The 22,240-nt window shown below is 58.7% G+C and overlaps 1 protein-coding gene across 4 annotated transcripts in view; it reads right to left on the bottom strand.

The window, feature by feature from the left end:
• Positions 1-21,669, bottom strand: part of COL5A1 (collagen type V alpha 1 chain) — a 152,474-nt gene extending 130,805 nt beyond the window's left edge. Inside the window, exon 1 of one of the 4 annotated variants that reach the window (XR_011999792.1) lies at positions 21,201-21,454. Coding sequence is in view for 2 of the 4 variants with exons in the window: in XM_072748241.1 (XP_072604342.1) it covers positions 21,201-21,321 (121 nt within the window). In the remaining 2 variants the exon portion in view is untranslated. Of the gene's footprint in view, positions 1-14,193; positions 14,445-21,200 lie in introns of those variants that run through there. The other 3 variants (XM_072748241.1, XM_072748240.1, XM_072748242.1) reach the window with 3 other exon arrangements.
• Between the last annotated feature and the right edge of the window lie 571 nt (positions 21,670-22,240).

Here is a 22,240-nt window from a genome sequence, read left to right as displayed (position 1 = left end):
GGACTCAATACCACTGTCTTCTCTGGGCCACGGCAGGGACGCAGCAAATGCATGAAAACCAGAGAGGAAGGGGGCATAGGGAGAGACAATGAGCATCTACTAATTGTCCATTTGGTCCCAGGAGATTCCCTTATATCTTCGGACTAAGTGGGAGGAGACAACTAGTGCTCTAAACGTACATGATGCATAAGTATTATTAAGAACCCAGCTCCGGGCAACCCCGGTGGCACAGCGGTTTAGTGCTGCCTGCAGCCCGGGGTGTGATCCTGGAGACCTGGGATTGAGTCCCACGTCAGGCTCCCTGCATGGAGCCTGCTTCTCCTTCTGCCTGTGTCTCTACCTTTCTCTGTGTGTGTGTGTCTCTATGAATAAATAAATAAAATCTTTAAAAAAAAAAAAAAAAGAAAAGAAAAAGAACCCAGCTCTGAGGATACACTGTGGGATGGGAAGTGCTGCTCCACGTTCCAGATGAGGAAACCAAAGCCCTACAGGCCCAGGCAGCCCAGGCAGCCCAGCCAGGTCACGAGCTTTACATAACAGAGCCCAGCTGCCCCCCAGGAGCACAGGGGACAATGCCCAGCTCACAGCAGCGGGTGCCCCCCCCTCTATCACATGGGCCCACCTGGGGTCGGTACCCAGGGTAATGTGGCCCAAGGCACAGGAGCTCCAGCAACAAGTGCCTGCTGCTGGTTGGAATGGCCTCCGCAATAAAAAGGCTTTAAAACATTCCTCTGTTCTGATGCCATGAGTCAGCGTCTAGGAATCCACCCCAAGGAAATAATGAGAGGCAGAAAGGATTTACCAGAAAGATGTTCATCCAGGTGTTATTTAGAACAGCAAGCAACTGGAAACACCCCAAGTCCAACACGAGGGGAGCAGAGAGGTAAAGTCCAGTGCAAGTATACAGTGAATGGTGGGGGCCATGGGGATGTTTACAGCTGGTAATGACACGGGAAGTGTCTGTGACCAGGACAGGTGTAACCCTGTTTCTACCGGAGCTGAGCCAGGGAAAGGGGAAAGCGTGAGGGCTGTGCCACTGAATACTCATGACCTCCCTCCCCCAAATTCAAACGGTGAAATCGTCAGCCCCAAAGATAGCGGCTCCAGAGAGCTCCCTCACCCCCTCCACCACATGAGAACACAGTGAGAAGGCACCAGCTCTGAACCGGAAGAAGCGTCCTCCCCTAGCCATGCTGGCTCTTGACCTTGGACTTCTGGGCCTCCAGAATCATGAGAAATAAACCTTTGTGGTTTAGAAGCCACCCAGTCAGTGGTATTTTATTATAGCAGCCCAAACAGACTAAGAACAGAAAAGTGAAAGGCAGTTTTATGTTTCCAAAATTTGCCATAATAAGTATGCTTTACTTTTATAGTTGAGAAAAGCTAACAAAGGTATTTGGGGAATTAGTAGAATTTCTATAACCAAATATCCTGAAACATAGACAGTCCACCTCCCCATTCCCTAGACAGAGTTTCTCTGACATTTCACGGTCAGCTGCACAGCTTCCCTTGCTCCCCCACCATCCTTTTCCCACCTCCGCTAAGAGCCCATTCACCTCCCACCTCCCCAGTGAGTCCAGAGCCATGGGCCCCCTTCCTCAGTGAACCCCTGACACATGGGCAGTGCCTCACTGTTATCCTGGCTGCACTGTGCGCCACTGCTGCGGCCCGAAGCATCCAGGCTCTTGATTCAAGCCAGCACACACAGCCAGAGAATCCAGTTGTGCCTGGAACTATACTAAGTAAGCGCTCAGAAGCTAAAGTGAGTCAGCCTCTCCTCACCCTCAAGGAGCCCCAGAGTGAGAGTGGACATCTGCAGGGTCATATCACCCTGACGTGGAAGTGGAATGTGGTGTGGTAGAGAGGGCAGCCCAGTGCCATGATGGAAGGAAGGATGGGGGCTGGGGGGTGGGGTAGACTCATGGTCTGGATCTATGGGTGGGTAGACAGAGTTGTGGTCTGAATGGATGGGTGGGTGGTTAGGTGGAGGAATGGGATGATGGTCTGGATGGATGACTGAGTGGTGGAATGGGTTGATGGTCTGGATGATGGGTGGGTGGAGGAATGGGTTGATGGTCTGGATGGGTAGGTGGGTGGAGGAATGGGATGACGGTCTGGATGGATGGCTGAGTGGTGGAATTGGTTGATGGTTTGGATGGATGAGTGGACAGATTTGTGGCCTGGATGATGGGTGGGTGGAAGAATGGATTAATGGTCTGGATGGGTGGGTGGAGGAATGGGTTGATGGTCTGGATGGATGGGTGGATGGAGGAATGGGTTGATGGTCTGGATGGATGGGTGAGTGGAAGAATGGGTTGATGGTCTGGATGGATGGGTGGGTGGAGGAATGAGTTCATGGTCTGGATGGATGGGTGGGTGGAGGAATGAGTTGATGGTCTGGTTGGATGAGGGAATGAGTGGATGGGCTAATGGCATGGATGAGTAGGTGGACAGATGAGTGGGCAGGCACACTGTGGAGGTGAACTTGTAGATGCATGGTGGATAAAGAAAAAGGAATTCACTGAACTACAGGCACCAAAGCCTTATCTCTTGCCACTCCTTCCCCTGCCCCTGTGCTCTTGCTATGCTCCAGTCACACCAGACCCCAAATTCAAAGACCAAGGTCACAGAGCATGAAGGGGGTTGCACATTCCATTTCCCTGTAGTTGGAATCCTCCAACCTCCAATCCTATTGCCCCAACCACCACTCCTAGTGAGTCCCCACTGACCTTGTAGACCTCAAGCTCAGACACAGTCACTCTAGGGAGGTGTCCTTAGGCCCCCACGCTGAACTGCTGGCCCTCCTTTGTGCTCCCTCTTGGGAGAACTAGATTAAACCATGTAAAATGGCTGCTGGGCCATTTTGGCCCATAAAATGCCACTTCCTCATGGTTCAACCAAACAGACCTATAACAGATTCCTGTGACAGTCCAATCCCACCCAGATGTGGGGCTCAAGGGCAGGGAGCCCATGCTCATTTTAGTGTCCAGCATCTGGGGCCATGATTAGCCCACATGCCTGGCACACCCTGCCATTCTCAGATGAGTGAGCGAACACGGGGGTCTCAGCTCTGAGCTCCACCAGGACAGACCAACTCCCCTGTGAGAATACTAGTGGCTGAAGTTTGGGGACCAAGGTAAGGTGGACCTCCCAGTGGTGATCTTGTAGAAACAAGACATGAAGGGCCCTGGGGAACAAGTGGGGGCATCAGCTTCTCTAGGGCAGAGGACTCTCCGTTGTCCTCTGACACCACAAAGCCCCCTCCCTTGGCTCACCAGCTGAGGAACCCCCAAAGCCTCATGTCCAGACTGGCTTTCCAGGGGTGAGCAGAGAATCAGCTGACTCCAAGGACCCTGGTGACTTGAACTGTGGTAAGGGGCAAGCCGAGTGACAGCAGATGGCCCAGCTATTGGACGGTTGGAAAGACCATGCCCTGCCCTGGCAAGGGAGCATGGGGAGATGATGCAGTGGGTGACCATCCAGGCAGGACGGTGCTCAAGGGGTTGGAGGTCAAGGGCCACACCCACCATTGCACTACCGCACACGAGCTCAAGCATCATCACATAGAACATTTCCCAGGTCAAAGCTGTCACATCTGTGGTCATCTGTTTTTTTTTCTCACTGACCCCAGCCTGAGGATGCCCAGGACCCAGCCCAGCTCCATCTGCAGGACAGTCTGGGGGCAGGTGCCATTCACAGCATGACTGCTGCCACCTGTACAGAAGGTAGGATGCACGAGCCTTTGGGCCCCAGGTGGGCATTGCAAGGGGCAAGGCCCCGCCGCCCGCGGTGTGGGGTGCTGGGGGACTGCAGGACCCTCCTGAATCCCAGACCCCGCGCTCAGCCGGGCAGTGCAGGGCAGCTCCTCCATGTTTGTGAAATGTGCACTGTCAGCATCTACCTCAGGATTAAAACAGACAATGTCTATGGACTCTGTGAACTTGCTGTGGGGCTCCAGGTGAGGTATCACCAGCCTCAGTTTCCCCGCCTGCACGAGTAGATTGGGTTGTGGAGGACAATTTCGGCTCTTCTACACTCGCATGTTCCTACTGTCAAAAGATCTCTATTACATGCCCAGTCGTCTGTTCAGCCCCTTCCTGAATAGCTCATTTCTTTCCTTCTTTTTTTCCTTTTTTTTTTAACCACAAACTTTTTCAATTGACCGAGGCATTCCAGCCCAGAGCAGCTGCCTGCCAGCAGGAAAGGCCGAGGCTCGCAGCGCAGCCAGCCCACACGTTCCCGCCCGCCCGCCGTCAGCAGCACACCTGCCCACCTCGCAGCCACCCAGGCACTCCAAGGAGCCCTCCGCCCAGCTCACAGGACGCCGGCACCCAGCCGCCCGCTCCGGTGCAAAGCACGAGTCCCCACACTCGTGTGTCCGTCCTCATCATCTCTGATAGCTAAGCCCAGACACGTGTTTTCCCTTTTTCACAGAGGTGGATTCACAGCACCGAAGCACTCCTCACCTTGCTTCTCTTCCTTAAAGTACCTGGGAGACCCGTCCCTCTCGGGATGCACAAAACCAAGAGAGCCCTATTCTCTTAGCTGCTGCAGGATGTTCTTATCCAAATGGCCCCCGTGGCGGGACCAGGCCACTTCCACACGGTGCTACCCCGCCGTACAGGTGTCCGCACACAGGTGTGCGCGTACCATTAGGGAAAATGTCAAGACCCAGCGGCATTGCCAGGTCCAGGAGCACATGCATTTTATTTTAATATTCAGGGAGATACTGCCTCTGCCTTTCATAGAAGGGGGACCTTCGAGAACACCCACTTCCCCTCACCGCCTGGAGCCAACAGTGTGTGTTGTTCAATGTCTGTTCCTTGCTCATCTGGCCAGGTGGGGTGGGCAGGGGGAGGGATCTCCCTGGGCTTTCACCTGCATTCCTTTTTCCAGGGAGTAAGCATCATCTTGTGCATTTACAAACTATCTGTATTGTGTTTCCTAAGAACTATATGTGTCTTTTGTCCATTTTGCAGGGGGAATAGGGGGGTTCCTGGCCTTTTCTTATTGATTTACAGGAGTTTTAAGTATTGCAGCACATCAATCCCTTCTCCATGATCCATGCTCCTATTCCTTTTTTTTTTTTTTAACTGATTGGTCGTTTGGGGTTTTCTTTTAGCCTGAGGAAAACTCTTGACTTTTAATGGAGTAAAACTTTTTTTCTTTTACGACTTCTGGGGTTTCTGTTATACCGGGAACGGCATTCCCACCCCCAGCTTGTAACACCCAGTCTCCCACAGTTTCTTCTGGTAGCTCCAGGGTTTCATCTGCAAAGTTCCCATCTTTGCTCCATCTGGAATGCATTTTGGTGCAAGAAGAAGGCAGGGTCCAGCTTCCTTCTCCCAGGTGGTGTCTTTTCTACCCCAGCCCATTTCAATGACTAATCCTTTCTTTCTCAGCCAACATGAATGCTGCCTTTATCAAACCCTGAATTCCTACGGGTGCTGTGCCTAAAAACCCACAGAGCCAAGGCTACCCAGCCCCCTTCACGTCCCACAATGGGGGGGGGGTGTCTCTGTGCTCCCAGACACATCCTCCCTCCCTCCCTCCCTCCCTCCCTCCCACCCAGAGCACCTGGAGAGCAGCTCAGGTAATATTCAAGACATGCCTGCTTCACGAACTCGCAGGCACTTATAATATCAAAAATGGAAATGACCCAATGTCTAACCACGGAAGACACTGCCAGTGAATCTGGCTTTTTACAGCAGTCATGACGGAGAACAGAATGCTGTCCTTATAAAGTGAAGGAAGAAAGTCCAGATGAGCTGGGCCGGAACTCCAGGGCCTTCGCCTTCAGGGAGAGAATGCTGGGTGGGGACGAGCCCCCCCCTCCGTGGAGGTGCCCTAATTTCCAGACCAGCCACCATGTGCTCCCCTCTCTCCCTTACTCTTCATGCTCACACCCAGCAGAGGTTGAGTTTGGGTGATTTTTATTGTCTTCTGTATACTTTTCTGTGTTTTCCAAAATGACTATAATGAAAACATATCCATTTTCATTTAAAAACATACATAATTAAAGAACAAAAAAGGAGAGGGGGAAGACATTAAGGAGAGGACTCACCCCTCCCCACACAGCCTGCCAGGGGCTCCCCTCACACCTCCAGGCCCTGCCTCTCCTCTGAGCATTGGCACCGTGTCCCCCAGAAGCCCTGGGCAGCATCAGCATATCCCCAAGTGTCAACACACCCAAGTCCCCACTCAGGCAAACTAGCAGCCTGGCTCCAACATGCCCTCGGAGCCACTGTGCAAACCCAGGAGAGCTCAGGAAGGAGGCAGCAGGGGACACTGAGCCAGATGGGTCAGGGGCCAGCCTGGTCCTGGCCTGGCCCATGCCATTAGCGGGGGTCCCCAAATGACCTCTGATCCCAGTGTCCCCAGCATTCAGCAAGCATTGCCCTCCCTCTCCTGGGGTGTCAGGATGGGGCAGCACAAGGGAGGTGAGCCTTGCTTAGATGGAGGCAAGCCAGGAGCTGCCGTGCACTGACCACGGGACCAGGAGCCCAGGACTTCCCCTCCTTCCCCCTGGGGCCAGGCTGTGTGCCCTTCAAGGGGCCCTGCATCAGATTCACTGGGCACAGCAGCGTGCACACAGTGGTGCTCAGCAAATGCTGAACTACATGTTGGGAAGGGGTTGTCTTCAACCACCCCCTTGGCAAAGCTGCACACAATACCTTCGATGCCACAGGAGGCCGCACAGTATCCCCCAAATTTATTCAGAGAGAGTAATGCCAGCACCTTTCTGACCGCAGCCTAGCACCACAGGCAGGACACCAGCAGGTGTGCTGCACACACACATGAGGCCCTTCCCTTGCTAGCAGCTCCAGAGTCCAATTACAGACCTGGACACAGACTGTGCGGCCCAGCAGACATGGGATTAACGCCAGATCCAGGGCACCAGGTCTGAGCCAGAGTGTTCTGTGACAGTCATCTCTCTCCCATCCAAATGGGCAGCTGCCACATTGCCCCTCCTTGGAGAGCTGTGACGGCGGAGGCCAGGAGCAGGACAGAAAAGGGAAGTGAGGGCCCAGGAGCCACAGGACAGGACATGAGGGTGGAGAGTGGCTCCTGGAAGAGCAGCTCGAGGAAGGGGCAGGCGCATCCCTGGGGGGACCCTGGACACACAGCACTGGGTGCTGGCCAGTCTGGGGAAGGCTCCTCCGAGAGGGAGTGGAGCCTACAGCTGGGCCCATCTGGGCGGGACACTGCAGCCCAGAGTTTCCCAAGGCGCTGGGGATCACAGAGGGGAAGAAGGCGCATCAAGATGGAGAGCAAGCATGAGTCGTCAGAGAAAAATGCGCGAGCCTGGAGCCTGACATGCCCCAGAGATGGGCTGCCCAGACCAGCCACGGGTGTTGGGGCCACTCTGGGGGGGCAGCTCCTCACTGGCTGTTTATATTACTGTAGAAATCACATCAGGAAATATTTTAATAAGTGACTGGAAAAACACCAGACTACCCCTCTTTGGAGGACTTTTGTTTTTTATTTTCTTGCCAAGATATTGACCAGGCTGCAATGTTTATGGAGAAAGGCACATGCCCAGAGCCCAGTGCCTCCGCTGGGGCCTAAATTCAGCCCAGGGAGGGCTAGACCATGAGAACCAGGGGTGGACGCAGAGGAGCTCATCCAGGCCCTGCCAAAGGAGCCGTGCCGGGGAGGCGGCTTGGAGTGGGGTGTCCGTGATCCCGGCCTCCCAGGCAGGGTGGGGGAGCAGGAGGCAGTACCCTTAAGGCACCAGGAGACACCCCATCGCTCACTTGGAAGTTCTGCAGAACAGAAGTGGTTCAAGGGAAGAGCCCAGAAGAGAAGTGGTCTGGATAGAGCAAACAGAGCTCAGAGCACTTAAGGAATTCCAAAACAGGGCTGACAGGGTTTCTGGAAGTTATTTACAGGATGGAGATGATTGATCCCGGAATTAAAGGAGCCTGAGGTGAGTAGGTCTGGAGAGGGTCATCTGGAGAGATGGCAGCTAAGGAGCCGAGTGGCAGCTGGGAAATTATCCAGAAGACAAAGTGGGAGGGGGTTGGCAGGAGGAGGTGGCCCAGGGTGCTCAGAGCCATGTTGGAATCTCAGGCCTGCCCCTGGTTAGCTGAGTCACCGGACAAAGCCCCACAGTACTGACGCCCCCACCCCACCCCCGGGGTTGTTGGATGGAGCAAGCAATTCTGAGCGTAAAGCCCCCAGAATACAGGAGGCATTTGGGGCATCGGCCAGCTCTGTGTTCCCGGGAGCAGAGACAGCAGCAGGATGGTGCTCACGCCTACTCACGTCACACGCGCATGCACACACCCCACCACAAACTGGTCATTTGCTTGGGGATCCTTCAAGAGACCTGGGATGGTCAGACTGCTGCGTGAAGCCTGGTGGCACATCCCTGAGTGCAGATTGACATCAGCGTGGGGCGATCCGGTAGGCACTCGGGCCACAGACCCCAACCCAGCAGACTCCTGGACCTGGTCCCTCGCCTGAGCACCCACAGGAGGCAGTCTTCCACACCAGCAGGACCAAATCCCAAATCCTGTGCCTCCTCTCTCCCCCTGCCCTTGCAGGGGTCACCCCGTCCCGAGTCCCTGCCTCTGCCAGCCGACACAGTACCCTCCTCCCCGCCCAGAGTAGCCCGGGCCCCTTCATACCCACCCACCTGCCTTCAGAATTCCAGCTCAGAACACATTGGCCAGCACCCCGAGAGTCTGTGAGGGGCTCTTGGTTCGACCTCACGACCACCTGTGCCCACCCCGGGCACTGTGCCAGGCCATGAGGCCCACAGACCCCGCCCATTTTCTCCGCTCTAAATCCTGCCTCCTGAAACCCATGAGGCTGGCATTCTCAGCTCCACTGTGCACATGGGGAAACTGAGGCACATTAGAGCAAGGTCGAACCTGGAGAGCCGCAGCACCAGCCCCGCACACCCCACCTGGGTCTTTGCATGTCTAGCCCATGTCTGGCTGAACCACCCCCACACACAGCCGTGAAGTTTGGGGCCTGTGGACGTGGCCCCGCCACCAAGTCTGCCCAGCACCACACACACACAAGCTCTACTCCCTTGGTTTCAAATAAATGGAGATCCCCTAAATCTTTCCAAGTCACACTGTCTGGCCTGCACAGCGGGTGGGTGTGTGACCCAAGCAGCAAAGATTCTGAGGGACTGAACAATCCTCTAGGACTCGCGACCCATTTCAAGAGGAAACCAAGAGGAGAACTCTTCTGCTCCTGGTCCTCGGCAAGTCTGCACACTGCCTCTGGCTTTTTGGATCCATCATAGGCGATGGGCTAATAAGACAAAGGGTGGGCTCAGAAATCAGGCCTCGGGGCCCTGGTTCTCTCACAGGGCTTTTATTTTCCTTGACTGCAATGTTGCTGGTTTAAAGATGTGGGTCAGGTCCTAGCCTAGCTTCCCCTGGCCAAGGAGAGGCTGCGGCTGAGCCACCCCAGCTGAGCTCTTGGGACATTGGACCGGACGCTCAACCCCCACAGGGTCCTTGGAGAGAGGGCACGACTGCTGGGGGTGACCCCACCCTGGTCTTTTACAGCCTTTGGCTTACTGGCCCAGATCCCCACAGGTCTCTCTCATTGTGTGTCCACTGATATTAAACAGGCAAGACCTACCTGGCTGTGATCATTTCTCCCCTTTCCTTCCTTCCCGCTAAGATGGAAAAACTGACTCAGACCCAGGCAGCTCACCCCCTCCTACAAACACTCTCTCCTCAGCCAAAAACAGAGCCACAGAGCCTGTCTCAGAGGCATGGGGAGGACGCCGTGGGACCCAGGACCCAGGGGAAGGGGCTCAGGAAGGGGGTGCTGCATCCTGAACTCGGACCCGGTACCCCCCACCCCCACCAGGACCTGGGGAGACAGATGACAGGCAGAGAGGTCACCCCCGGTGACCATCAGGCTTCACCAACCCCCTCTCCCCTCTGCCCTCCCCACTGCTGCTGGGACAAAGACCCCAGAGAAGAAGCAGGTGGCCTTGCCTCTGATGGGGCCCAAAGCCACCCCCCACTCCTGCCCGCTGTGAGGTCTGCCCTCTGAACTCTGACTACACACACAGAGCCTGTTCCCAAGAGGCTGTACAAAATCAGATCTCCATAACGGAGATGCTGTTTCAGAGGGTGCGACTCTGCCACTTACTAGAGGCGGGGCTTTCCTGGGCCTCAGTCTTCTGGCCTGTAGAACAGAGGTGAGGCCTTTCACCTTGGGAGGATGTCATCGGCGCAAAACAGTGAGAAAGCCCTCAGGAGAAGGCACACAGAAGGAAGACCCTTCGCAAGCAAGCACGCCTCCCTCCTGCTCTTCCTAACTCCATTCACCAGGGGAGGCTGTGGGGTGCTGAGAAGCGCCCCCCGCCCGGCCCAGAGCCTGACTCTCCCCCAGCTGACCTGTAGCTGGCCAGAACAGTGGGCAGGCCCGAGGACCTGTAGGCCATTCAGGCCAAATGGCCTGTCCCCTGTCCCCAGCCCTCTTGGGGGAAGAAGAACCCCCCACCTGTGCCTTCCAGCCCCTGGACAGCAGCCCTCCCCATGGCCGCAGACCCTGCTCCAGGGCCAGCCTGCTGTTTATAATGGGACAGGCTCTGGAAGGGGAGCTGGGGGCCTGTCCACATGGAGGGCCAAGGGCACTGCAGGGAGGGGAAGGCTGGGCTGATTCAGAGCCGGGTGACCCGACTCAGGCCTGGCCTATACTGCCCCCAGCACGCTCCTCTGCCTGGGCAGATCCTGGTGGCTCAGATGCAATGGGAAGCCCCCAAGTGAGGAACACAGGGAGTGTCCTCACTTTGAAGCAGCTTTCACTGTATTTCTGGTGAGCAAGGAAGCATTAAGAAGTTGGAAAGCTCTGCAGTTTGTGGCATGCAGGTGAAAACCATGGACTCTGGAGGCTGGGTTCCAGCACTTTCCACTCCGGGTACCATCAGCCTGCACAGGATGGTGGGTGTCCCAATGGCCATCAAACCTACCTGGGACGGAAGGAACCCTGGGAGAGACCTGAGAGCCTCAGGCTGTGAATCCCAGGAGGAATCCACAAGGTTCATGCACCGTCCCCCTGATGGTGGAGATCCAAGACCACCAGGTTCCCCTCCCAGCTGCAGGACACTGGCAACAAAGCCCACCTCAGGGGTCTGGTCCCTCTATATCTCAGCAGCCTTCAGCCCCCAGAACCCCAAAGCCCTCCAGTTCTGAGTTGATGAGTCAGCAAAACAACCCTGAGGCCAGAGGCCAGACCACTGACTCCCAGAATGACCTCCAGTTCCTTCCCCAGGACCCTGGGCATGTCCGCTGCCAGGGTCTCGGCCCCTGCCCCCCGCCCCCCGCAGGCCAAGGAAATGGGCCTGAAGTAGCTCCAGGGTATTCAGTGCAGTAGAAACTTGGACAGCAACCCCCACCCTGGAGAGTATCATCTGTCCAATGCACTCCGACCCCTCCTGGATGCGCCCCTCCGTCACTAGCTGGGCCCTTTGCACAAGCTGGCCAGCCGCCTCTCAATCCAGCTAAGCCCTGCACCTGCAAGCAGAAGCTTTATTCCCGCTTTTCCCTGACGATTCCTGCCTCCCCAGCTCTGCCAGTAATAACAACTGACACAAAGTAACAATAATGATACATGATATTATTGTGGCATGCTAACGACTACAGTGACAACTCTGACCATGGATTAACATGACTCCGCCTGCCCTACTGCCCTGAACACAGGATGCAGGACACCCCGCTAAGGGCTCGATGTCCACGCACAGGTCACCAGCACTAATCCCTGCCCGCCCCCCACCACCACCACCACCACCCTCCTGCCTGGTGCTATTGTCTCCGATTTGGAGATAAGCTAACTCGGATCAGAGAGATCCAGCAAAGCACTGCAGGTCACACAGCCAGAAGTCCCCACCCTGCTCTCTGGGCCTCGGAAGCCACTCTCCTATTCCCTCGGTGCTGACTCATCTGTGCTTCCCACCCTCATCTCCTGAACTTCCTTTTCAAAAGTCAAAGAAGTGGCAGACTGCAGGAGGGATGGGGGCCGGCCTCCCATGGAGAGGGGCAGCCAGAGGAGGTGCTGCTCCCATCCTCGTTCTTGGGGATCCCCCGCTGAGCCCACTCAAAGCCTCACCTCATAGGAAACTGGACCTGCCCCCCCACCAACTCTGTTGCTCCCAGTCAACCCCAGAAAGCACCAGGGAACCAGGCCAGGGTCCCAGACCCAGGGAGCCCCAGCCTTCTGCAAAATGTCTGCAGAGCTGCTGCCTCGGGATCAGCCCTTGGGGCTGGGACATCCCTGAGGGGTGGGGGAACCCTGTTCCAGCTGAAGTGACAGTGACCGGGCAGCAGGGCGGGGCCTGTGGCCTCCCTGCAGTCAGGCTGAGCCTCTCCTGGCCACATGCTGTCCTCTGCTCTCAGGCCCCAGCACCCCAACTGCCCCAGGGACACAGAGCCTCACATGACCAGTGCACCCAGTGTCCTCCTGTCTCAGGAATATCCCACTCAGGGCCTGCAGCAGGTGGAGAGCCCAGAGCCTGCACCATGAACCCAGCCCGTCCTCCTTGGGCCTAAAGAGGACAAGGATGGGTGATGCCTTCTCTCCCTTGGCACCTTACCAAACCCCAAGTGGCTCAGCTCCAAGGCCTGAATGAGCTCCCCAATAACTACCAACACAGAGGCCCTACATTCACATCCAGCACTCAACACCCGGCAGTAATAACTGCCAGAACCAGCACCATGACAGTCCTTAGGCAAGTCCTGAGTGACTTCCTCCCATCCTTCCAGCAGGCTTTGGAGACAGGCACTGGTTTATGCCCATTTCACAGATGGGGAAACTGTGAGGTGCTCCTCGGTGCTTAGATACCCACGCTGAGCCTGGGCACTGGGCACAGACCATAGGACCAGTCTCCCCGCTCTCCCAGCCCCTAGGGGAGCTAAGAACCAGGACACGGAACTCTTTGCTCATCTCCGTGTCCCTCAGGTGGGGATGCTCATCTTCCCTCCCACACAGACACATCTCAGAAAGGAAGTCCAGGGCTGAACATAGCCAGCAGAGTCTCCAGCTAAGTGTGACGCAGCGGTCAGTGTCACAGTCATTGGGGTGGAGAGGAGTGGGTTAGCAGTGGGCACACACTGGCCCAGCCCATGTGGATTGTGGGAGTTGTGGTGCTACCTTTGAAATTTCCCCTGATCACTGGGGCCACACCAAAGAAAGCAGGGCAGACACAGGGAAGGGGAGCGCCTGCCGCCCCTTCTTCCCTCCTGGCCCATCTCTGCTCCTAAGTGTCCCCACCATCATTTATGCTGAAACCTGCCACTGACCTGTTCCGGGGAAGGAGGATGACTCTGAGGGAGCACCAGTCTGCCCCCAACGCTCCCCAGCTCTGGGCTGACTCCAGCTCCTCCCCCAGAGCACGCTTGCTGCACTCATCCACCCAGCAGCGCCCACCCCACACTGGCTCCACCACACCGGGTACCTAAGGAGGATCCACAGATTCCAGCGGTCAGTGAAATGGAGCCACTATGCAAGCAGCGCTTTCTGAGATAACAGCCCTTATCTCAATTATAAATCTGAATGACAAAGTACTTCCCTGGAAAATAATTCCATTCGGAAATCCTGTTTTGGAACTTCCATCCTAGGAACTGCTAGTCACCCCTGCCCTGGGATGCGAGCATTTTCAGCCTAAGAGGCACAGAAGCCTGGTCCCTTCCTCCACTGCATTACACCAGCTGGGATGCTGCTGTACTCTCCTCAGAAGGACAGCATGTCCCCATGGGGAGCTGCCCCCCCCAGGCCACCTCCTTCACCTCCTTCCCCAGGACGAAGCTGGAGCTCCCGTCGGCACTGCACACCGTCTCCAGAGAACACAGAACAGAGTAAAGCAAGGAAGAAACTGAACAGAGAGGAGGTCACGGTCACTTCTCCCCAAGACCTGGAGGATGGGAGAAGCCCCAATACAGCTTGGCCTTCCTGGGACCAAACTGAGCTCCTGGGTGAGAGGTGGCCCTTCCCTGCTGGCCCTCCTAGCAGTCCAAGGCTCCAGGCGCCCACTGGGTGCACAACTGCCCCGCTGTCCTCCCCAAGAAGGCCTTGACCTTCGGCCTGGCTCGGTGCAGCAGGAACTGAGCAGCTCAGCATCAGAAACAAAGGAGACAGGGAGGCCAAGGCTCCCAAAAGTCCCCCCGTGGGCAGGGCAGCCACCCAGAAACAAAGCCCCAAGCGTCGAAGTCCCCTCACCTGACACACCAGCATCTGTGATGGTCCCGCACCCTCCTGAGGGCCCTGGTCACTGGGAACCAGGGGGCCGTGGGCTCTGCAGGATGGGACCAGCCACACCTGCTGCAGGGCCAGAGGGAGGACCACAGGTGCTCCAGGGACCTCCGGGACAGGGCCTCCCTAAAGATGTACAGGAGCCAGGGGGACACACCTGGAAAAGTGCCATCTGGTCCTCGGAGGGACACCCGCCTCCCCCGCCTCCCTTCTAACTTGCTCTGGGCAGGACAGCAGAGTCTGACAAAGCAGCCTGGCCTCTGATTGGCCAGCACCCTGTGGCTGGAAGGTGCCTCCCCTCTGATTAGCCGGTGGCAGCCCTTGCTGGTGAATGTTCCACAAGCACCTCCCACCTTGCCCACTGGACCCAATCACCTACGCGGGAGTCTGAGGCCCCCACCGCACTGGAAGCTCCGGTGGCCTGCAGCATGCTCACCTGCTGCTCAGCCATGCACCTGCCACCCGTGCCCCATGCCCCGCACAGGTCTGAGTCGCACTGGAGGTCCCCCAACACTTCGGGCATACGCACCACCACTCCAGATCCCTCCAAAAGATTGCTTCCCGCCTCCCAGTGACGTTAAAACGCTCACTCTCTGTCATTGTGAGATCACTGTTTCCAATGCGGGCTCCGAGTTTTACCATGTGAGACCAATTCTGCTGCATGCACACATTCTGATGGCATTTTGTGGCATTGGGTAGAATAGTAAAGAGGTCATCAGGATCCCTATTGGCAAGGCAAACTAGGCCAGATGAGTGCTGCCCCCATAGGATCACAGGTGTGGGAACAAGAAAACAAAGGTACCCCCAGACCATGCACAGAGACACACTGCAGCGCCCCCCCTGGAGCTCTGTGGCATGAAACTTTGGAGAAACTGGGTCAGACTGTGGTCCCATTTCCTACGCCTGAATCACCAAAGAATGGCGACATTTACTTCTAATGTGGGGCTATTACTTAGGTTGGGGAATCTGCCAGAAAACTACTGGGTGAGTCAAAGCTGATGGGATGATGCCTCAGACTGTGTGACCCCCATGACCCACACCACCAGCCACACACACCCACTCACATCCAAGTGTGCATTCATCTGTTCCGTACATGGCTTTCCAGCCACCTGGGGCAGCGCAGGCAGCATCTGAGCTGCCAAAGCCCCCACCTGCGCCCACCCCAGCACAAACACATCCAGGGCACCAGTGGTCACTCATGGGCATGTCACGGAGGCAGAAAACTGGAGTCCTTGAGGTGGAATGGGGGCAGATCAGTTCCTATCCCTGCACCCCAATTCCTCCTTGTAAAGTGGGGGTGGCCTGGGAGGAAGGGAAGCTATCTCCACGCCCAGCCTCAACACCACAGAAGTCCCAGCAAGTGGTCTAATAAACTCACCACGGGACACTTTCTACATCACCTCTCCTGTTTCTCCCACGAGGGAGGCACTGATGTGACACTGTCTGCAGGAGAGAGGAGTCCCTCACACAGCCAGCCAGTGAGCAGGGCCAGGAACTCGGCCCTGGGCCCCATACCCACTGCCTCGTGCTGCGTCAGGGTCTGGGCAGGACAAACGGTGGTAACTGGGCTCACTCTGTGCTCTGCATACATTATGCATTGAACCCACACAAAGAACCCTGCGGGACTTATAATCATCATTCCTTTCTTCAAGATGGGGAAACTGAGGCACAATGGTGTTAAATGCACCATTGGTAGGAGTGGAGCCACGGTCTAAATCCAGGCTGTGTGGCTCCAGCCCGGCTGCCCTGAGCATCACCCACACCTGGTCCTCATGCTGTGCCCGCAGCAGAGGCAGGTCTGCCTGTGAGAAGGGCCAAAGCTAGCTCCACCTGCAGATCTCAGGATCCCCACAAGCTGAGCCAGGCCAGAAACCTGAAAAGGAACATTTGGCAGAGTGCAGACAACAGAGGAGTGGCTTCTATGGGGGAAGCCAAAATAAGGAGGGGAAAAAGAAACTACAGTATCACATCTCCCTCATCTCAGTAAAAACATTGCATCAAATGATCAGGCCCAGCAGGACCCTACCTGCCCTGCTGCAGGACCCCCAGCCTCGTGGGTCCCCAGCAGACCCCCTGGCCACGGTTCATCTCTGTGTCTCCCACTGGTCCATGGTAAGGACAGAAATGTCACCTTACCCCAGGCTCCCCAGACACCCCAGGGACCGGGAAACCCCGTAAACACATGCATACATACACCCACAAGCATACACACCGACACATGACATACGGACATGCAGTCCATGCAAATCTGCACATCATACACGTGCACATACTCGGACACACACACCCAGAAACACATACACGTGTGTCCAGCCCTCCAAGGGGCTCTTGTCAAGCATGTTCACATACGCTGCCTCATGAGACCTATGCAAATGGCCCAGGAGGTGATGTGGAGATGAGAGGACCCAGCCTGGGGATGAGAGCTCTGTGGGAAGGATGGAGAGGTGTGGCTGTCCAAGGACCAAGGACTAGTGCCTAGTGCCTCCTGGGACAGCCACATGTCCCTCTGCTGTGCTGCTCCTGGGATGGCAACAGGGGGTCTGTGGCAACACCATGCTCCATTCCTTTTGCAAAAACACCATCCAGAAGAGCAGCCACATCATGTCGTTCCTGACTCAGGGGCTCAGTCTACATCAGGTATTCCACACAACCAGCCGGAAAAGACAGGAAAGATGAGGCAGGGTGACTGGCCCAGACCAGCCACCTCGAGTGGGTCTCAGAGGCAAACACACAGTTGGCACGGGCCCCTCCCCAACTATCCATGCTGCGCCTGGGGTTCAGCCACCAGATACCCCCTCCTGCACCTAACTGCTTGTTCCCCAGCACAGGAGCCCCCCATCCCCAGCCACGGCCTGTCTGCAGAACTCATCCAACTACTCTGGAGCAACAGCCTCACATGCAGGGGCAGAGAGGGTTAAGGAAGCCCCTGGGTCCCCACTCATCCCTTGCAGAGACCCCATGTTTCTCACAGCAGCCACTTCTGCTGGCACAGCCCTCCCACGACAAGCGGAGCTGGGGGCGCCCTGCCAACCAAGCTAATGCGGGGCTTTCCAGCCAAGGAAGCAGCCCCAGAGAACACCAAACACCACACCAGAGTTTGGGATGTCCTGCCAAGAAGGAGGGGTGGGTGAGAACCAAGCCAGAGGTGCAAGAGGGCACCTGCCAAGGAAGGGGAACAAGAAAACGGAGAAGATCAAGTTTAGCATCACCTCCTCCAGGAAGCTTCCCCAGATCTCCCAATGGGGCCCCAGACTATTTAAAGAGATACTTGACAGAAAAATGAACAGTGAAACAAAGCCCTGTGCCCCTCCCAGAAGACTTAGAGGTCCTGCAGTGAGGAACCCCATCCCCTGCACCTCTGTCCTCCCATAACCCTCCAGGCCAGGCCTCCAGAGTCCAGGCAGGTCCTGAGGGTGAGTGAAAGGGAGAGATGGAACAGGAGTAGAGACTGCAGTCAATGTGGTCCCTCTCAAAGGCATTCCAGTGAAAAAGGAAGGAGGGGGAAGAGGGGAGGAAAGGGAGGAGGGGTGGAAGGAGAGAGAGAGAAAGGGAGGAGGAGGAGGGAGGGAGGGAGGGAAGGGGTGGGGGGGGAAGAAGGAAGGAGTGCAGGGAGGGAGAGAGGAAGGGGGAGGAGGGAGGAGGGAAAGAGGAAGGAAGGAGGGGAGGGAGGGAGGGAGGGAGGAAGAGGAAGGAAAGAGAGAGGAAGGAAGGAGGAAAGGGATGGAGAGAGGAAGGAAGGAAAAAGGAAGGAAGGAAGGAAGGAAGGAAGGAAGGAAGGAAGGAAGGAAGGAAGAGGGAGGGAGGGAAAGAGGAAAGGGAAGGAGAGAGGAAGGAAGAAGGAAGGAAGGAAGGAAGGAAGGAAGGAAGGAAGGAAGGAAGGAAGGAAGAGGGAGGGAGGGAAAGAGGAAAGGGAAGGAGAGAGGAGGGAGAGAGGAAGGAAGAAGGAAGGAAGGAAGGAAGGAAGGAAGGAAGGAAGGAAGGAAGGAAGGGGTGGAGGGAGGTGGGCGGGAAGGAGGGGCTGAAACACTGTGGCTCACCCTGGGGCCACAGATAGTGGACGCCCCCCCACCCCCACCCCGCTGCTGGGGCACAGGCCTCCCTGGGGAGTGCTGGTAAATGGAGGTGAAGGGGTGTCCCCGCTTCCCCCCGACTTCTGAAATGCTGAGGTGCAGCCTCACCTGCAGCGGAGAGAAGGGCACTCAAGGCCCAGCACCTGGGGTCCCTTATCCCGCAGACTCGGGTAGGGGTCCCTTGAGATGCTGGGGGCCCAGGGCGGCAGGTGCCAGCGCATCCATCACGAGGGTGCCCGCGAGCAAAGCTCTCGGGGAGGGACCCCGCCTCGCTCCCTAAGTGCAAGCCCAGGGCTCCAGCGTGTGGGTGCCTCCCGGTGTGGGTGACTCATTCTTGACCCTCGGGGCTCAAGCTAGTCTGGCCTCCCGCTGTCCTGTTATTAAGTAGGGGGCGGGGGAGGGCGGGGGAGGGCAGGGGGCATCTGCTCCCCGCCCCCTGGGCTCCACCCGGCGGGTCTGTGATGGGGAGGAGGCGGGGCCAGACGGCCAGAGGGCAGGGGCGGGGCGGGGCGGGCATCAGCTGTGCCGGGCTAAGGGCGGGGCCGCGGGGAGGTCCAGAAATATCTGAAGGGTGGGGTACGGGGCAGGCTGTGGCCAGCACCCCGGAACAGCCCTGGAGCAGCGTCACAGCGGAAGGCTCTCCTGCCCGCGGCCACTGCTGGGTGGTCACGGCCGCGGGGCACTGACCGCAGCCCCCGCCCCTCCAGCCACTGAAATGTGGACCAGATGGGGGAGAGGGCTCCCGGGGGGGCGGGGGGGCGGGGGGGCGGGCAGGCCTGGCTCCCGAACTCCTCCCACTGACTGCTCCCTTCTGGGGAGGAGGGGAAGGGGAACGGATGGAAAGGGTGTCTTTCCAGCCAACTTGATTGAGTCAGAGGAAAGTTAACCATTTCAGACCTGTCAAGTCCCACAAAACTTGGACAACTCTTCCCACAAAATTATTGCGAGAAGCCGTCACGTGACCGGAGTCGACCAATGCCCGGCCGAGGAGATGACCTCAATTTCCAAATATTGGGGTCATGTTTCATTTCACATATTCCCCTCCGCCCGTTACAATCTTAACCGGCCCCAAATGCAATCTTACTTTTCATTCCTTCACACACTTGGCCAGGGAGAAGGTAGGAAAAAAGGGCCATGTTCAGAGAAAACTCGGAAAACATCTGGCGCGTCCCAAAATGGAGAGAACAGGCTCCCGCCCGCCTCCCGCATCTGGGGTGCGCGCCGCCCGCCCTGGCCACGCGCTGCCCTGCCCGGGACTTCAAAACCGCTCCCACCCTGGGAGGTGGGGACCCGCCTGGGACCCCGCTCAGAACAGCGGCTGCTTCACACGCTGCGCACTGTCCGACCAAAGCCAAGGGTGCAACCCCTGGACCCCTGTGCCGCGATGCCGCTTCCAAGGAGCCGCCGGCGGCCCTCGGGGACGCGGGGATCCAGGCAGGGGCGGGACCACAGGGGCAGAGCCAGCGCAAACCTGGCAAAGGCGCGCTCCCCAGCCAGCACCCAGCCCCAGCTGCGTGGGGTGGAAGCTCCCCGGAAGGGTTCCCTCGTGTGCTCCGGCACATGGGAAAGCCCACCTGAGGAGCAGGAAGGGGCTAAGGCCACCATGGGGCCCCCTGACCACATCCCCCAGTGGAATCCAGACCACCTTCCCCGAGACCACGACTGTCCTCCACCTTCAACTGATCCCCAGGGAGAATTGCCAAGTCAGTTAGCTCAGCAAGGGGATAGGGCGCCAGGTTCCCAGAGCTAGGCTAGGCACCCCTTGTCTCCCCCGGCCCCTGTTGGCTGGACACCCTGACTCCTGCTCGTCCCCTTTGGCCCACCACACACTCAGCACGCCAGCAGAAAGGGAGAGAGGATCTTAACTGGCAAGTGGAACATAGAAAGTGACTCTTCCCATAGGGCTTCAAATTACAAAGTGGCGGAGGGAAAGGGGTGGGCGGTGGAGCAGGAGGGCCAGCTGGTCCAGCTGAGCCCACTGCCCCACCCCTGTACCCCCCACTTTCCCTGACCTCACAGCAGCAGCTATGAGCCTTGCCTCCCCACCTGTTAATGGGGACTCAGGGGGTTTTCTGGGGCCTCTGATGTGTGAAGGCCCATCCCACAGGTAACCACCAAGGTGATGCTCAGAATCCACTGTCCCATCAGAAGGCTGAGCTGGAGGGAGTCGCGAGCCGCCAGCCTCCCCATGGGAGAGGGCGCCTTCCAAGTCAGACCTCTGGCAGGAGGAATGCCCCATCTATGCACCATCTGAGCCACTCTGCGCGACCTCCACCACCATCTCCTGGCTCTGCTCCACGCCCCCCATCTCTGGAAGGCAAACCCAAGAAAAACTGCCTCCCGGAGGGGCTAGGAGGTTTTGGGGTGGGATTAGGAGCAGGGCTCCTGGGTATCCCGAGTATCCCACGGCACTTCGCGGCCAGGATTGCAAGACTCCTAGGAAAGCAGAGACCCAGCCTGGAGGCGAGCAGTGCAAGTGGGGGGGGGGGGCAGTGCAAGCCCGGGGCGGGGGGGGGGGGTGCTCAAGCTCAAGCTTCTGGGATTCCCCTACCAGGGACCACTGTCCCCTGACTGCAGGAGCCCGGCCGGAGTTACGGGCTGTGACTCTAGGGGGCGACCCTTCCCAGGTTTCGGGAGAGGAAGCTGTGCTGCCCGGCGCGAGTGATGTGGGAGCAGCTCTCTTTCAGGACAAAGTTTGCCGGCCTCGTGGGCAGCCCTCCGCGCCCCAACGCCCCGTGGCCGCGGGGTCCCGCGCCGGCGCGTCCCGCTGCCCGGCGCCCAGGACGGGCACTCGGAGGGCGGCCCGCGGCGGCCCGAGCCCGGGGGACGGCGCCGGAGGCCGGGGATGACAGTCAGCGCCCCCGCGCCCCGCGCCCGCGCCCGCGCCCGCGCCCCGCGCCTTACCTGCGCGGCTCGGAGGCGGCGCCCACAGCAGCAGCAGCAGCAGCAGCAGCGGCGGCGAGGACAGCAGCGGGGCGCCCGGGCGCGGCGGGCTGCGCGCTTTCCAGCGGGTGTGGACGTCCATGCCGCGGGGCGCGGGTCGGGGCGCGCGGGGACGCAGGGGCGCGGGGCGCGGGCGCGGCCCGGGAGGGAGCGGACTCGGCGGGACCGCGCGCCCTAGGGAGTCATGGGGGGGCGCCGCGTCCTCCCTCGGGCCGAGGCCGGCGGGCGCGCTCCCCACGGGCGGGGGTCGGCTCTGGTCCGCGGGGCGGCCGGGACCCCGCTCGGCTCGCGCCCTCGCCTCCTCGCCCCCTCCGACTCCTCCTGGCCGCCGCCTGGCCGCCGCCGCCGCCCCGCGACCCGCTCCCCGTGGGCGCTCCGCTCGAGCGAGGTCCTGCGCCAGCCGCGGGGACGGGGAGTGCCGGCCTCGCCTCGGGCGCCCTGCGCTTTTCCCCCCTGCCCGCCCTCCCTCCCTCCGGGAAGGCACCCGCCGCGGCTGTCGATCCCCCGCGCCCGCAGCAAATCAGAGCCCGGCGCCGCGCTCGGCCGGGCCGCCCCCGCCTCCCACTGGGCGCCGCGGGCGAGGGGGTGGGGCCAGCGGGCGAGTCGCGGCGAGGAAGGGGCCGGCCCGGGGCCGCGCGGGCGCGGGGGCGACGCGGGGCTGGGGGCGGGGGCGGGGCGGGGGCGGCCTCCGTCTCCAGCGAGCGCGCGCCGGCGCGCCCTGCGGCCCGCCCGCGCCCCCGACCCCTCCCGCCGCGGTGCCAGCACCCGGCCCTCTCCCCGGAGCCACACCGGAGGGGCCCCGAGTTCGAGCACTTTGGGCTACAAAAAAAAAAAAAAAGTTGCAGCGCAGCCCAACTCTTTCTTTTACGTGGAGGAGTTCCGAGCTCCTCTTCTGGGTGGAGACTGAATTTCCACTCCAGCCAGATCGGGGCGCCCAAGACTGTGGCCGACTTGTCATCCCGCCCGGAGGACCCGCCCTCCACCTTCCCCCCTTCCCCCTC

Source organism: Vulpes vulpes, chromosome 2, assembly GCF_048418805.1.
Source record: "Vulpes vulpes isolate BD-2025 chromosome 2, VulVul3, whole genome shotgun sequence".
NCBI classification, from domain to species: Eukaryota; Metazoa; Chordata; class Mammalia; order Carnivora; family Canidae; genus Vulpes; species Vulpes vulpes.
The sequence above is the reverse complement of the archived record's forward strand: the minus strand, read 5'-3'. Positions and strand labels throughout refer to the sequence as shown.